The sequence below is a fragment of the Phyllostomus hastatus genome, unplaced genomic scaffold (genome assembly GCF_019186645.2).
Source record: "Phyllostomus hastatus isolate PE091 unplaced genomic scaffold, TTU_PhHast_1.1 phas_contig_40, whole genome shotgun sequence".
NCBI lineage: Eukaryota > Metazoa > Chordata > Mammalia > Chiroptera > Phyllostomidae > Phyllostomus > Phyllostomus hastatus.
In genome coordinates this window covers 15508118-15520708 of record NW_025333872.1, presented here as the reverse complement: position 1 = coordinate 15520708, position 12591 = coordinate 15508118, and the positions used below count along the sequence as shown (strand labels likewise).

The 12591-nt window shown below is 46.2% G+C and overlaps 1 protein-coding gene across 3 annotated transcripts in view; it reads left to right on the top strand.

Moving 5' to 3' along the window:
- The window catches only part of ELOVL5 (ELOVL fatty acid elongase 5), a 76868-nt gene extending 64964 nt beyond the window's left edge, over positions 1–11904 (top strand). For all 3 annotated transcript variants that reach the window (XM_045843451.1, XM_045843450.1, XM_045843449.1), the window contains 5 exons: positions 3465–3542; positions 4349–4520; positions 6186–6310; positions 8546–8680; positions 10045–11904. In XM_045843451.1, the coding sequence (XP_045699407.1) occupies positions 3465–3542; positions 4349–4520; positions 6186–6310; positions 8546–8680; positions 10045–10188 (654 nt within the window). In that variant the 3' untranslated portion in view covers positions 10189–11904. The remainder of the gene's footprint in view (positions 1–3464; positions 3543–4348; positions 4521–6185; positions 6311–8545; positions 8681–10044) is intronic.
- The last annotated feature ends 687 nt before the right edge of the window (positions 11905–12591 follow it).

Sequence of the window (12591 nt, the reverse complement as noted above, 5' to 3'; positions counted from 1 at the left end):
CACTCCCACCTGGCAGAAAGTTGCCCCTCCAGCTCTCGCCCTGATGCCTTTTGAGTTGTTGTCCCTGTGCTGGAGCTCTGAGCGAGTGAGTTAAGTCCATGTGCAGACCCTTAAAGAGGAACTGCCTGGGACTCTAGAAGACCTCTTTCTCTCTCAGCCACAATCCCTGCTGGCTTTATAGCCAGAAGTTATAGGGACTTCTCTTCCTAGCACTGGAACCCTGGTTTGGGGGACCTGGTGTGGGGCTAGGACCCCTTGTTCCTCAAGAGGGGACCTCTGCCGCCAAGATAACCCTCCTGATTTTTATCTGCTCCACATGGGTGTGGGACCATCTCATTCCCCGACTTCAGTGTGGCTTCTACTTTGTGTCCTTCCTTGTAGGACTTCTCCCAACTGCACTTTGGAATCAGGCATTTTATCTTGATTCCTGGAACTTCTTATAGGTCTGCACATGGTATGCTTATCTGGCCATGACTTTAGAGGGTTGTATAAGACCAAAAAGATAATACACCTTCTCATAAATTGTCTTTTGGGTTCTGGTCTTTCAAAGATTGGATCAGGAGATCTCAACAGAGACATTGTAGAAAATTAGAACAGAACCTTTAGAGATATTTAACCCAACCTCATTTTTAATCCTCACCTGAGGATATGTGTATTGATTTTAGAGAGAAGAAAGGGGAGGGAAGGAGAGAGAGGGGAGGAGAGAAAAGAAAGAGAAAAAAGAAATACCGATCAGTTTCCTCCTGTACACGCACAGACCAGGGATCAGGTCTGCAGCCTAGGTGTGTGCCTTGACCAGAAATCCAACCCTCAGCCTTTTGATGTGACGCGTGTGGCTGTGGCATGATGCTCCAGCCAACTGAGCCACCCGACTAGGGCCCACCCTCGTCTTTTACAGTAAAAACAGGTCCTAGGCTGCCTAGATGGAGAAGGTTGCCTGACTATCCTCAGCACCCATCCGCTGCTTCCTAATCCCAGGTGTTTTTCATCACAGAAGGATGCCTCCCCTCAGGTGCACTCTGAATCCCTGTGCTGATCTTTGGCCACAAAAACCAACGTAATGCTTTTTTTATGTCTAGAAGATGACAAAGTAGATGGAAACAACAAAACGGAAGTTGATAGAACAATCCAATTCCAAGCAGGGTATAGAGTATTCAGTAGCTACACCCACTGCCAGGATATTTATTTCTGAGGTCAGACTGGGTGGAGGTTTGACCGTGTCTTTACACCCTTATAATCCTTTGTTCCCTGAGGGTGTCTGTGCTGCTTACCCAGATAACCTCTGTTCAAGGGCAGGGACGAGGGGGACGCTCTGGGGCCCTGTGTTCTCAGGTGTATCTTTATGAAGGCACTGGTAGGCAAATCATTTCTTACCTGAAGGAAAGGAGCTTGAAACCAGTAGTTTTCCCTCCTAGTTACACATCAGAATTACCTTGAGAGCTTTGTAAAAGGCTCCTCAAATTTCTGGTTTAATGGTCTGGGGGGAGGCCAGGCATTAGCAATTTTTAAAGGCTCCCCAGACGATCCTGTTAATACAGCTAGAATGGGAACCACATGGAGAAGCTAGTGATTCTCCAACTGTGACGGCATCAAATCACCTGGAAAGCAACCAGCCTGTTACCACACAGCAGCTTGTTACTGCACCACTGGTCTGACACCCGGAGATCTCTAACTCAGTAGGTATAGGGTAGGACTCGCGATTTCGTATTCTAACAAATTTCTGGGTGATGCTGATGCTACTGGGTCAGGGTTACACTGTGTGAACCACAGCATTAGATTCTCAAAGGGTCTGTGATCCAGGACTCGGAGACCCTGCCTTGATGGTCCACCCCCAGAGGTTTCAGTCTGAAGGTCTGGGGTGGCCTGAAGAATTTGCTTGTCTTGTAAGTTCCCATGTGATGCTAATGCATCGGCACTGGGGAGCACACTTTGAGAACCAGAGCCAGTCCTTGGGTTGGATACCAGGATGAGATCAGGCACAAGGCGGGGCCTCCTCGGATTTCTCCCCACCTAGTGCCAATTGGTCACCAGAGGGACCATCACCATGAAAATTCAGGGTTTCCTTAGGTTTCAGGGGGAACAGCAAGCTACAGTTTACATGGATAAAGAATGACATCTCGAAGGTGTTTGACTGGAGCATAGACAGCTGGCATGCACAGGGCGGTCAAATCAAACCTTCCCTCTGACTGTCAGAACCGGCTCTGCATCTTGTCTAGGCCAGGCATCCTGTTGTGTGCACACAAGGAAACAGGCCCCACTGTAAGCCGCTGATACTGCAGGTTCATAAGCTAGAGCTTGCACCCTGATTCTGGGGTCCTTTCTGTGACACCACAGTGCCTACTCTGCAGCAGGTGAATTCTGAGGCATGGGTGCAGGCTCCTCAGACTGCAGAAGTCTATTTCGTGGATCCAGGGGATGGTACAGCAACAGGAAACAGTGAAGATGATGAGGCTGGACTAAATTATAGCAAGGCTTGCAGCAGTGGTTTCTGAGTGTGGGCCCTTTTTAGAAACAGGAATTATTAGGACTTCCACCCCAGGCAGCCTGCTGCTGGATCAGAAACTCCTGTCTGTGATGTGATGTAATGTGCCCTGAGGTGAGTGTGGTGCTCTACCCAAGTTTGAGAAACTATGGCTGAGGGAAAGCCTGCTGGTGATCTACCCTGAAGCCACTGGCAGCAGGCCTGGGAGCCACTTGCAATGGCCTCAGGAATTGAGGATTCTGGAGGAAGTCAGCTCAGTAAAGAAGCATCTCTGAAAACTGCAGCCTGGAGTGACCCCAGGTCCATCCCTCGTGAAAGTGAGGCTCAAATCGTTTCGACTTAAATTTATTCACATTCTCATATCATGGTTGGTTTTTTTTTTTTGCTCAGAGCCAACTCACCTCAGTCAGCCTGTTAGAGGAAAGCCACAAAAGTCTAAATTCAAGATCAATTCTGAAGAACTGACACATAGCCTTGTACAAATTCATCAGAGCTTTAATGGGAGAAACTCAGACATATAGGGGCAGAGCAGCCGCACTTTCATGCCAGGAAAAATCCACACCCCTCCCAGGGTAATGTCTCTCTTTATAGGGGTTTAATAGTAAAATCATGTGGTGGGTAGTCACAGAGACCACCAGAAAGAACAGTGCATGCCTGAGTTAACGGATAATATCAGGTAGTTTTCACACTCCACGTATTCATTAACCTCCTTCCAGGGGCGTGACGTTTATCTTTGGGTGGCACTCCCGCTTTCTGGGCAGCCGAGAGTGTAACAGTCATAGAGAATTGGAGAGTCCAACACTTCCCAGCCACCTTTGCTGCTGGAGCCATGTTGCATCTAAAATGAGTTCCCCTGCACAGCCCAAGGTCAATTTTCAGTGCTTCTGAAACTAATGAACTTTCATTGATCAGAGTGTTATATGGTTCTGATAAGTATTGGTAATAGGCTTTTTCCCTGTTTCTTTTGTTTGTTTGTTTTCAGTTAGTGACAGGAGTATGGGAAAGCAGATACAACTTCTTCTGTCAGGGCACACGCAGTGCGGGAGAAGCGGATATGAAGGTACTGTATCTCTTCATTTTAAGTGGTTTTTTAAATAAAGAAATTGCACAAAAGACAAAATGACTCATAACATCACTGTCCAGGTCATTCCTGTTGACATTTTTAAAAGAATCTTTAAAAAGCAGTATGTACACATAATACGAAATTTAAACAAAAAAAGATGTAAAATGAAAACTCAAGTTTTCTTTGCAAAAGTAAGTCCTGGTTACAGTTTCCAGGGAGACAAAATGCACGCATTTATCAGTGCTTACGCATCACTCACGTGAACAGGGTCACAAGGACAACGCCCTGAATGCTGCACTCGTCCTTCCGAGCCTCCTCGGCCGACTTCCTGTCCTCGTGCAGCGCAGCAGGGCGGCCGTTTCCTTGGAGCGCCTGCCTGACACTGAAAGTCCATTCCTCTTCTTCTTTGCCTCCTGGCCTGTCACCTGCCCCGTGCCAGCCCCTGAAATCAGAAGTGCCTTTCAGGGGGCTTTTCTCCACTGACGGCTCTGCAAGCTCCTTCTGCGGAAACAGGCCGACTTGAGGGTTTTGAACTTTGAGCCTCCTGTTTTGTTAGAGTCTTGAAGGGTGTCTGTCAGTGGTCCTTTTAAAACCTTCCCTGTTGTCATTTCAAACCTCTCCTGGCCCCGAGTCATGCTCTTTGTTTAAAGCTACTTGCAGAGGGACCAGCACTCCCGATGGCCAAAGGGCTTCAGGGGCCAGCAGGGAGCTCGGGTGTCTTCACACTAACACTGGGATTCTGGGGCGTTAGTGAACATGTCGGGGGTGATGCTCAGAGAAACACTGGTGTTCTTTCCTCTTAGATTATCCGTGTCCTCTGGTGGTACTACTTCTCCAAACTTATAGAATTCATGGACACCTTCTTCTTCATCCTACGTAAGAACAACCATCAGATCACGGTCCTGCATGTCTACCACCATGCCTCCATGCTGAACATCTGGTGGTTCGTGATGAACTGGATCCCCTGCGGCCACTGTAAGTCTCATGGAGAGGGGGGATGTGGGACAGGCGTGAGCAGAGAGGCTGAATTGAAACTAAGGCTTTTAGAGAAGATGCCATTTCTGTGGATTTTTTTCTAGGTCAGGCATTGAACTTTTTGTCCAGGATGCTTCTAATGATAGTTTCTGTGACCTATGCACTCAGTAAGCTGACAAAATCTTTTTCTAGTTCAGCGAATGTCCTGTGCTGATTTTGGCAAGGCGAGGGAGATAACAGATTCCCAGCCTGGGGCATATTAAGAAACAAGGGCAATGTTCTCTGTCAGTTTGGGAGACGTTTGAGAGGCAGGTCAGGAAGATGGAGTCGCACCATTGAGTGAGTGTCGGAGAACAAGGCCAATTATGAAGTACAGCTTTAGCTAAGCCGTACATCAGGGAATCCACACATATTCTAATACTGTGACACTCACGTCCCATGAAACGTATTTAGCAGGATGTGGGTGGTCTGAGCTCTCTCACAGTTGTCAGAGATCAGTAAGTTGTCACCTTCAGGTTCAGCTTGGGAGTTCACACAAATGTCCAATCAAAATTCCTGCCATCCATCACCGACAAATTTGAGAACCTGTGAGTCTGTTCTCATATTTTCACCCTGTAGGATAGCGCTGCCCTTAATTCACGTGGCCCACCAAGACTTACACACAGGGCTTCAGCGAGAGGACAGACTTCCCAGTTGCAGCCCCTTTCAGTGGAAGAGAAAACCGAGTCAGTAGAAGGGCTGGGGCAGGTCCGGACTATGGGCTGCCTCTCGGGTGTTTCTGTTTCTTACCATCACACCCTCATGGCTGTGGGTTAGAGAAAGAGCACCTCCTTACATTTGAAGAGTGCTTTAAGAATGAGAGTGTTTTCAAAGAACTTGCAGGATGACAGGTTTTAACCTGACCCCTGAGAAACAAACGGAGAATGGATATGACATGCCCAAGGTCACACGGCCAGTTACTGTCACAGCCAGTGGTACAAACTCATTCCCTGACCCCAGCCTTGTTCACCTCCAGCCATGTGTGGAAAAACTGGTGGCTTTGTGTGTTCCCTGCGGTGGGAGAGGAGAACAGAAAGTCTAAAACAAGAAATGGTGGTCCTACTGAAAATTAAAAATCGTGATAAAAGGCAGGTCTTTCATTTCTAAGGAAGTAGATTCTGAGCTGAATTGGCAGAAGTATGTGGCCTCAGTACTTCTGTCCCAGGGAGAGTTCTTCAGAGGCCTCTCCAGACCTGTGTCAATGTATGGAGATGGCCAGCTTTGAACACGGTGCCCATCGCTGTCTTCCCCGTGCCTTCGACACAGCAGGGTGAGGCCCTGGGCTTGTACGGAAAAGCAGCCACTTCTGGAAGTGGGTGAGGCTCTGGTGGCCAAGCCTTCAGGTGTCGGAGGGGTCAGGTGCTTTCCTGGCTTCTGTGTTAGATGCCCACCAGGAAGCTGCCGCTGGCCCTGGGCTGAAAGCGTCCTCATGGCTGCCTGTCCTGGTGGAAGCTGAATTCCGACTTACATCTACGTAGGACTTGCGGCGGTATTTGCCAGCCCCTGTTCAGAATCATCTGACTTTCAGATTTAGAAAGAATCTTGGATTTTATTTATTATTTATTTTGCCTGTTATGTATAGACAACTGGTGCATCCTCCTCTGCAAATCCTCTCTGTTCCTGCAGCTTATTTTGGTGCCACACTTAACAGCTTCATCCACGTCCTCATGTACTCGTACTATGGTCTGTCTTCTGTCCCTTCCATGCGTCCATACCTCTGGTGGAAGAAGTACATCACTCAGGGACAGCTGGTGAGTGCCTTGATCTCTTTACCTCGTACTTGCTGCTGGGGGTACACAGAGCTCTTCCTGGGGGTGCTCTTGCTGCCTTTCTGGCTTTATTGTTGTTTAATAGCATCTTTAGTTCCTCTTTCCCAGACTTTCTCATTTGATCCAATTAAAACTCAGTGAAGTGGATAGAGCAGGGAATTTTAATTTTAACCAATGAAAAAACTGTACCTGTGGCCATGCAGCTGGTCGAGCTGTAGAACGAGGACTAGAATCTAATTTTCTGACTTCAAGTTCAGTCCTTTGTTCTTAGTTTGTGCACAAAGCACATGTACATGTGTCTGTCTGTCTGTCTGTCTGCTAATTACAATCCAAAATCCAAAGTGAAAACTTTTATCTGTGTTCCCAAGAGTTTCAGAAGGACATCAGTCCAAGGTGTTTATAGCTTGTTGGGCAGCGAGGACATTTGCTAAGTCAGGTGCCGGGGGCCTCTTGGCTCTGGTGTGATGGCGCACCTGTGGTGGGAACGGCCCTCGCGGTGCTTCACACGGAGCCCCTCCCAGGCTTCACCCACCCAGGGCCGCCCAGCAGCTGATTGCGCCTGGTGGTTATTTCTCACCATCCTTTTCTTAAGCTGTCCCTAGTTGTCAGAATATTACAGATCCCTACTCTTCTCCCCTCGTGAATTTTTCCACAAACTCAGCATTACTACTATTACTATTAATGATAAATGCTAACATTTGTTGAGTTTACTGTGTTGGACACTTATGCTGTGTAAGCAGTTTTACATGAATTGTCCCAATACCCGCCTTTCATGTTGTCATCCCCATTTTGTAAAAGAGGACACTGAAGCGACAGGCCAGAACTCGCCAGCATTAAACACTTAGTCCTGGCCTTGACGCATTAACAGTTTTCTAAAGAAGCCACACTGCTTCAGATGCCTCCAAGTCAATTGTGATATTTCAATATTTAAAAATAACACCCTGGAAAACAAAGCGGAGAAGATCAGAGCTCCTTATATGTTTGTCGCTTCATCATCACTTGCTGCCAGCTGCTGCACAGTCCTTGTTAATTTTTTCTCACCTGCCGTGAGGGTGCTTGTTCTTTAACCAACTCGTGCATGCGAGGGGAAGCGACGAGACGATGTACACACACCGCGTAGCCGCGGCTCTGTGGAAGCCTCGTGTGAAGGAACAGACTGAGGGGGTTGGTCTCCTATCAGCTCTGCTCTTTGAGGCAGAAGATCGCACCCAGTTTACCTCGGTATATTTTAAACAGCACTCCCAGCTATTACTCAGCCTAGAGTATTTACCTTAAAAAAGAGAAGAAGAGAAAGAAAAAAAACTGTTCTTTATGTAGTAACACTGGTAGCTGGGCCCCAAACCCACGGGGCAGAGTCCAGCCCTCTGCTGTCCTCCCTCCTGAAGGTACGCCCTCCGGCCGCCACGCTTTATTCCCACGCCCTCGCCTGGTTTTCACAAGTGCTTCCACGTGCTTTTCAAGATTTGCTTGTCAGAAATATTCTGTGGGCTTCACATTATATCTTGATACGAGTTTAAATCTACTCGTCAGCCTTCACCAAACCAAGAGGGGACAGATAAGGGACAGCTCATGTCCAGCGGGATGGTATACTCTCCAGTGGATCACTGGTTCCCACACCCTTCCTCCCTAAAAAATTTTTTTTAAAGTTTTTAATTAAAAATAAATAAACCTTGCTTTTCTTTCTCTGTACTGTGTGTCCCTTAAGTTTATGTGTGTGTTTTGAGTTTGGTTTTTTGGGTTTTTTTAAGCATTTTCTTTTTGCCTTCAGCTTCATTGGGACATAATTGACCTCTGACATTGCATAAGTTGAAGCTGGACAGCATAATTTGATAATATGTATATATTATGAAATGATTGCCACAAGAAATTTAGTTAACACATCTATCACCTCACATAGTTAAAGGGTTGTTTTTTTTTCTTGTCATGAGAACTTTAAGATCTATTCTGAGCAAGTTTCAAATATACAAGACAGTATTGTTAACTAGTATTGTTAACTATTCCCTGAATTTCAGGAAAAGTGGTTTAAGTAGCTTGAAAGGGAGGGAGAATGTATGTAAGACAAATACAAAAAGGGATAACAGTTAGGGATAAATTTAGCCTGTGCTTCCTGTTGGTGGCAGTTCACAAATGGGGGTGCAGGGTGGACAGCCCGTCCGGCACGGCCCCTCGTCCGCAGGCAGTCGCCGCACAGCTCAGTTGCGCCCCTCTCCCCCACAGCTGCAGTTCGTGCTGACCATCGTGCAGACCAGCTGCGGCGTCGTCTGGCCGTGTTCCTTCCCTCTCGGTTGGTTATATTTCCAAATTGGATACATGATTTCTCTGATTACTCTCTTCACAAACTTCTACATTCAGGTAAGTCTCACTCCTGTGGCAGTTGGGCCGTGGGGCTTTATCAGCAGAATCCCTCCTCTGTCCCTGTGTCCACAGGGGGATGTGTCAAGGCCCTGGCACATGCTGGGCACTGGGCACTAATTTAGCCAGTGACAAGGCGGCCCCTGCCTTTGGGAGAGAAGGGTCACTGCTGACATAGATGATGCTACGCCTGTCCCAGTCCTCCTGAGTTCTAGATCTTTGCAAGGGAGACTTGGGGTTTACATGGGAAAGCAAAACTCTTCAGCAGGTTCCTATATTACTCCCCTCAAGGCCTGTGGGAGACAGACTCATGGTGGGTGATTTTCAGTCAAGGCTCTCATGGCCCAGCTTCTCTGAACCTCATGGCCAAATTAAATGTCCAAAGAAATTTCCATCATGATCTGTCAGCTATAGATAGAAATCTGCCCTTTTGTTCCAGTTTTCTTGCACATCCACTTCTCAAGTTTAGAGGCTCAGTTCATTTCCAGGTGCATGATGTAATGCAGGTTTTTGCTCACAGAAGGGTCCATTTAAGGCAGATTATCACCAATGGAGCCTGATCACTTTGCGGCCACTGCTGATTCCCCTGCTTCCCATCAGCCCTGATAATGTGTTCCTGTTCCCGTGGGCAGTGTCTGGTTCCAGGGTAGGCGCAGGAGGTCAGGAGCAAGGACAGAGGCCAGGGACGCAGAGGCAGTAAAGCCTGGTCGTGTCTAGCAGCCCCCGGGGGCTCAGCCATGTTCCCTGTGCCCTGTGCCCTCCTGTAACTTAATCACGCATACCTGCCTGGGCACGGCATGCTTGAGTCGAGTCCAGACACTGCTGGGCTAATAGCTTGTACTGCACTTTGGGACATTCACCAGCTACGGGGGAGTTTAAAGGACGGGACCCCATGTAGGTGCAATAATGCTTACTGAACTGCTCACAGCAGCACAGCACTTTGTACCCAAGGGCCGCAATAGCGGCTGGAGTGACGAGCACATCTTGAGACAAGGACTGTGAGTTCCAGGAGAGGTGCTACAGAGAGACACTGATGGGGCCACGTAACCCCTGTCCTCTGCCATCTACAGACTGAAAGGAGCAACAATAAAATACAAATTGAATTTTCTGTTTAATTTTTTAAATAGTTTTATATTGCAGCGTATGTCTCGGTGAATTTACTTTAGGCTAATTGTCAGAAAGCAGAAGAATGATTAAACCAGTGGTCCAAAAAAAACCCACAAAAACAAAACAAAAAGAGTTTTCATGGTTGGTGCACTACAGAAGCTCCTTCGGGACAGCACTGGGTCCTGGGAGGAAGATTGGGCAGTGTTAGAGACACAGCCCCCGCCCCGTCCCGCGCTGCCACTGCTCTTGTGTTTCAGACTTACAACAAGAAGGGGGCCTCCCGGAGGAAAGAACACCTGAGAGACCACCAGAACGGGTCTGTGGCTGCTGTGAACGGACACACCAACAGCTTTTCGTCCCTGGAAAACAACGTGAAGCCGAGGAAGCAGTGGAAGGATTGAGGTTGAAGAGTCGCAGACCTCCAAACCACGTCGTCTGATTGTAAGCACAGTATGAGTTGTGCCCGATGCTCGTTAACAGCTGCTGTACCTAGTCTGGCCTACAATAGTGTGACTCACGTAGGATCTCTTTCATCAGTTCAAAACCCCTAGAAAATGTATACCGATTAGACAAGTAGGCGTAAGATTTTTAACATTTCTGGGCTCTCACCGACCCCTGCACTACCCTGCAGAGGGCGTGTTATTGTAGTATATACAACACTGCTGTTGCCTTATTAGTTTTAACATGATAGGTGCTGAATTGTGATTCACAATATACAAACACTGTAATCCAAACTTTTTTTTTTTACTGTAGATCATGCATGTGATTATAAATTTATACAATGTTACAGTAGAGAAACACACATGCCTTAAAATTTAAAAGCAGGGCCCAAAGCTTGTTAGTTTAAATTAGGGTATATTTTAAATTTTTATTTGTTTCCAAAAGCTCTGATTAGAAAAATCAAAGACCATGATTTATGAAACTAGCGTGTGACACGTAATTTCAGGTGACTTGTACATGTGAAATCAGAAATGGCACCTTCGGTTTTGTAATATTGGCTTTAAATCAGGCAGGCTCCAATCTAGTGGAACAGTCAGTCAGTTTAACTTTTTAACAGATCTTATTTTTTTAATTTGAGTGCCACTATTAATAATGTAAAAAGATGGGGTGGGGGTGGCTCTAAAGCAGTCTTGATGAAACTTAAATATATATTCTTTATCTTCAAGATTTTAGGAAGTGTGCAGGATGAGTAGGCCATTTTTAATTTCTGAAGCGCTAAGTGTTTTTATACGGGGAACAAAGCCCATTGTGCTTTCCACTCACGAGAGAGAGGAGACACGCTTTCCGAGAGGGAGGGTCCTCTACCGTTTGACAGAGTCCCGTGGATGAGCAGTGGTGGCTGGGGTCCAAATATGGAATGATTTCTGTACTGCTATCTGTTTTGACACAGACTTCTTTTTAAAATGTGCCTAGCTTACCAAAATTAATAAAGGAAGAAAAAGGACCTTCCTTTAAAAAAATTAAGGTAAAATTAAACAGATAGCTACACCCTAAGAGAACTGGGAAATTGGATAGAGATCATTTGTGTAATGTAAATCTAATAGCACCTGTACTTTTTTCCGCTTAGAATATAAAAATTTGTTTAGAATCGCTTGTTTAAAAATAGTAGACTACTTAACGGAATCATGTCTCGCACCCGTGAGGCAGTGGTCTGATCGACAAGGACTAATGTGTGTCATTTCGGGGTGTCAGAATTTAGTCTCTGAATACCTTCTCCACTGGGGGAAGAAATATTCGTCGAACCACTCATGACACATCTTAGAAAGTCATTGACAATGTATAAACTAATTTGTTGGTTTGATATTTATGTAAATATCATGCTTTAATTTTGCACATTCATATTATAGGGAACCAGTTGGTTCTCTTATTAGTCTTGTGGGTTTTCTGTTTGGAAGGAGTCACAGCATCTGTTTACATTTACCTTATCAACTCTAGAATGTGTATATTTGTAAATGTATGTCTTCCTAGGTACTGGTTTGCGAAAGTCTTTACATATTTCAATACAGAAACTAAACATTCAATAGTGTGCTGTCAAAGTGTGCTTTAGCTCATCTGGATATACCCACACTGTCAAATAATGTCCAAAAATTAATCATTAAAACATTTTTGATTACCTATGCTTGCATTTTACATTGTTTTTGTGCTGCAAATTATGAAAAACTAGAGAAAAATCCATCGTCTTCACCTTCTAGGGACTCACCAAATAGATGTGAATAATTACATTCAAAAGGTGGCGTTGGTGCCCAGCTCACCTGAGGAGGGACCGCCACACAGTAAGCTTCGAGGTGGTTCCACCCCAACTCTTCCCTCTCTGCCTTTTTCCAGTTCTTCCTCAGAAGGTCCTGGCTCTAAGAATACTCCTTTCTCCTTTCCTCCTTCTCTTCCTGCTCCCTCTCCCCACACTCAGGCTGTTCAGAGTTCCTTTTCAAAGCCTAGACCAGAGGATCACACGTTTTTAATGTAGAGTGCCAGACAGAACACCTGGTTTGCTGGCCCTCTACTCTAAGGTAATGAGGTCCCTCCTAGGTCCTAAAGTTCGGACACTTTCCTGTCCTAGATCCTGGCCCCTCCCAGCCACCACATTGTGGGCACTCAGGTCCATCCATGTCCACGGTGGGAGTGATGACGTAAGTGGCCCTATTTCCTTCCAGCGACTGCACACCACACAGCCCTAGTGTATAGGCTTGATCCTGCCTTCTGATGCCTTTCAGTTTGTCATTATCACCTTTAAAATATCAGAAACTGCATGTAGTATTTGGGATATTAACTGAAAAGTACAAAGGACTATTGGGCTTTGGTAGTGA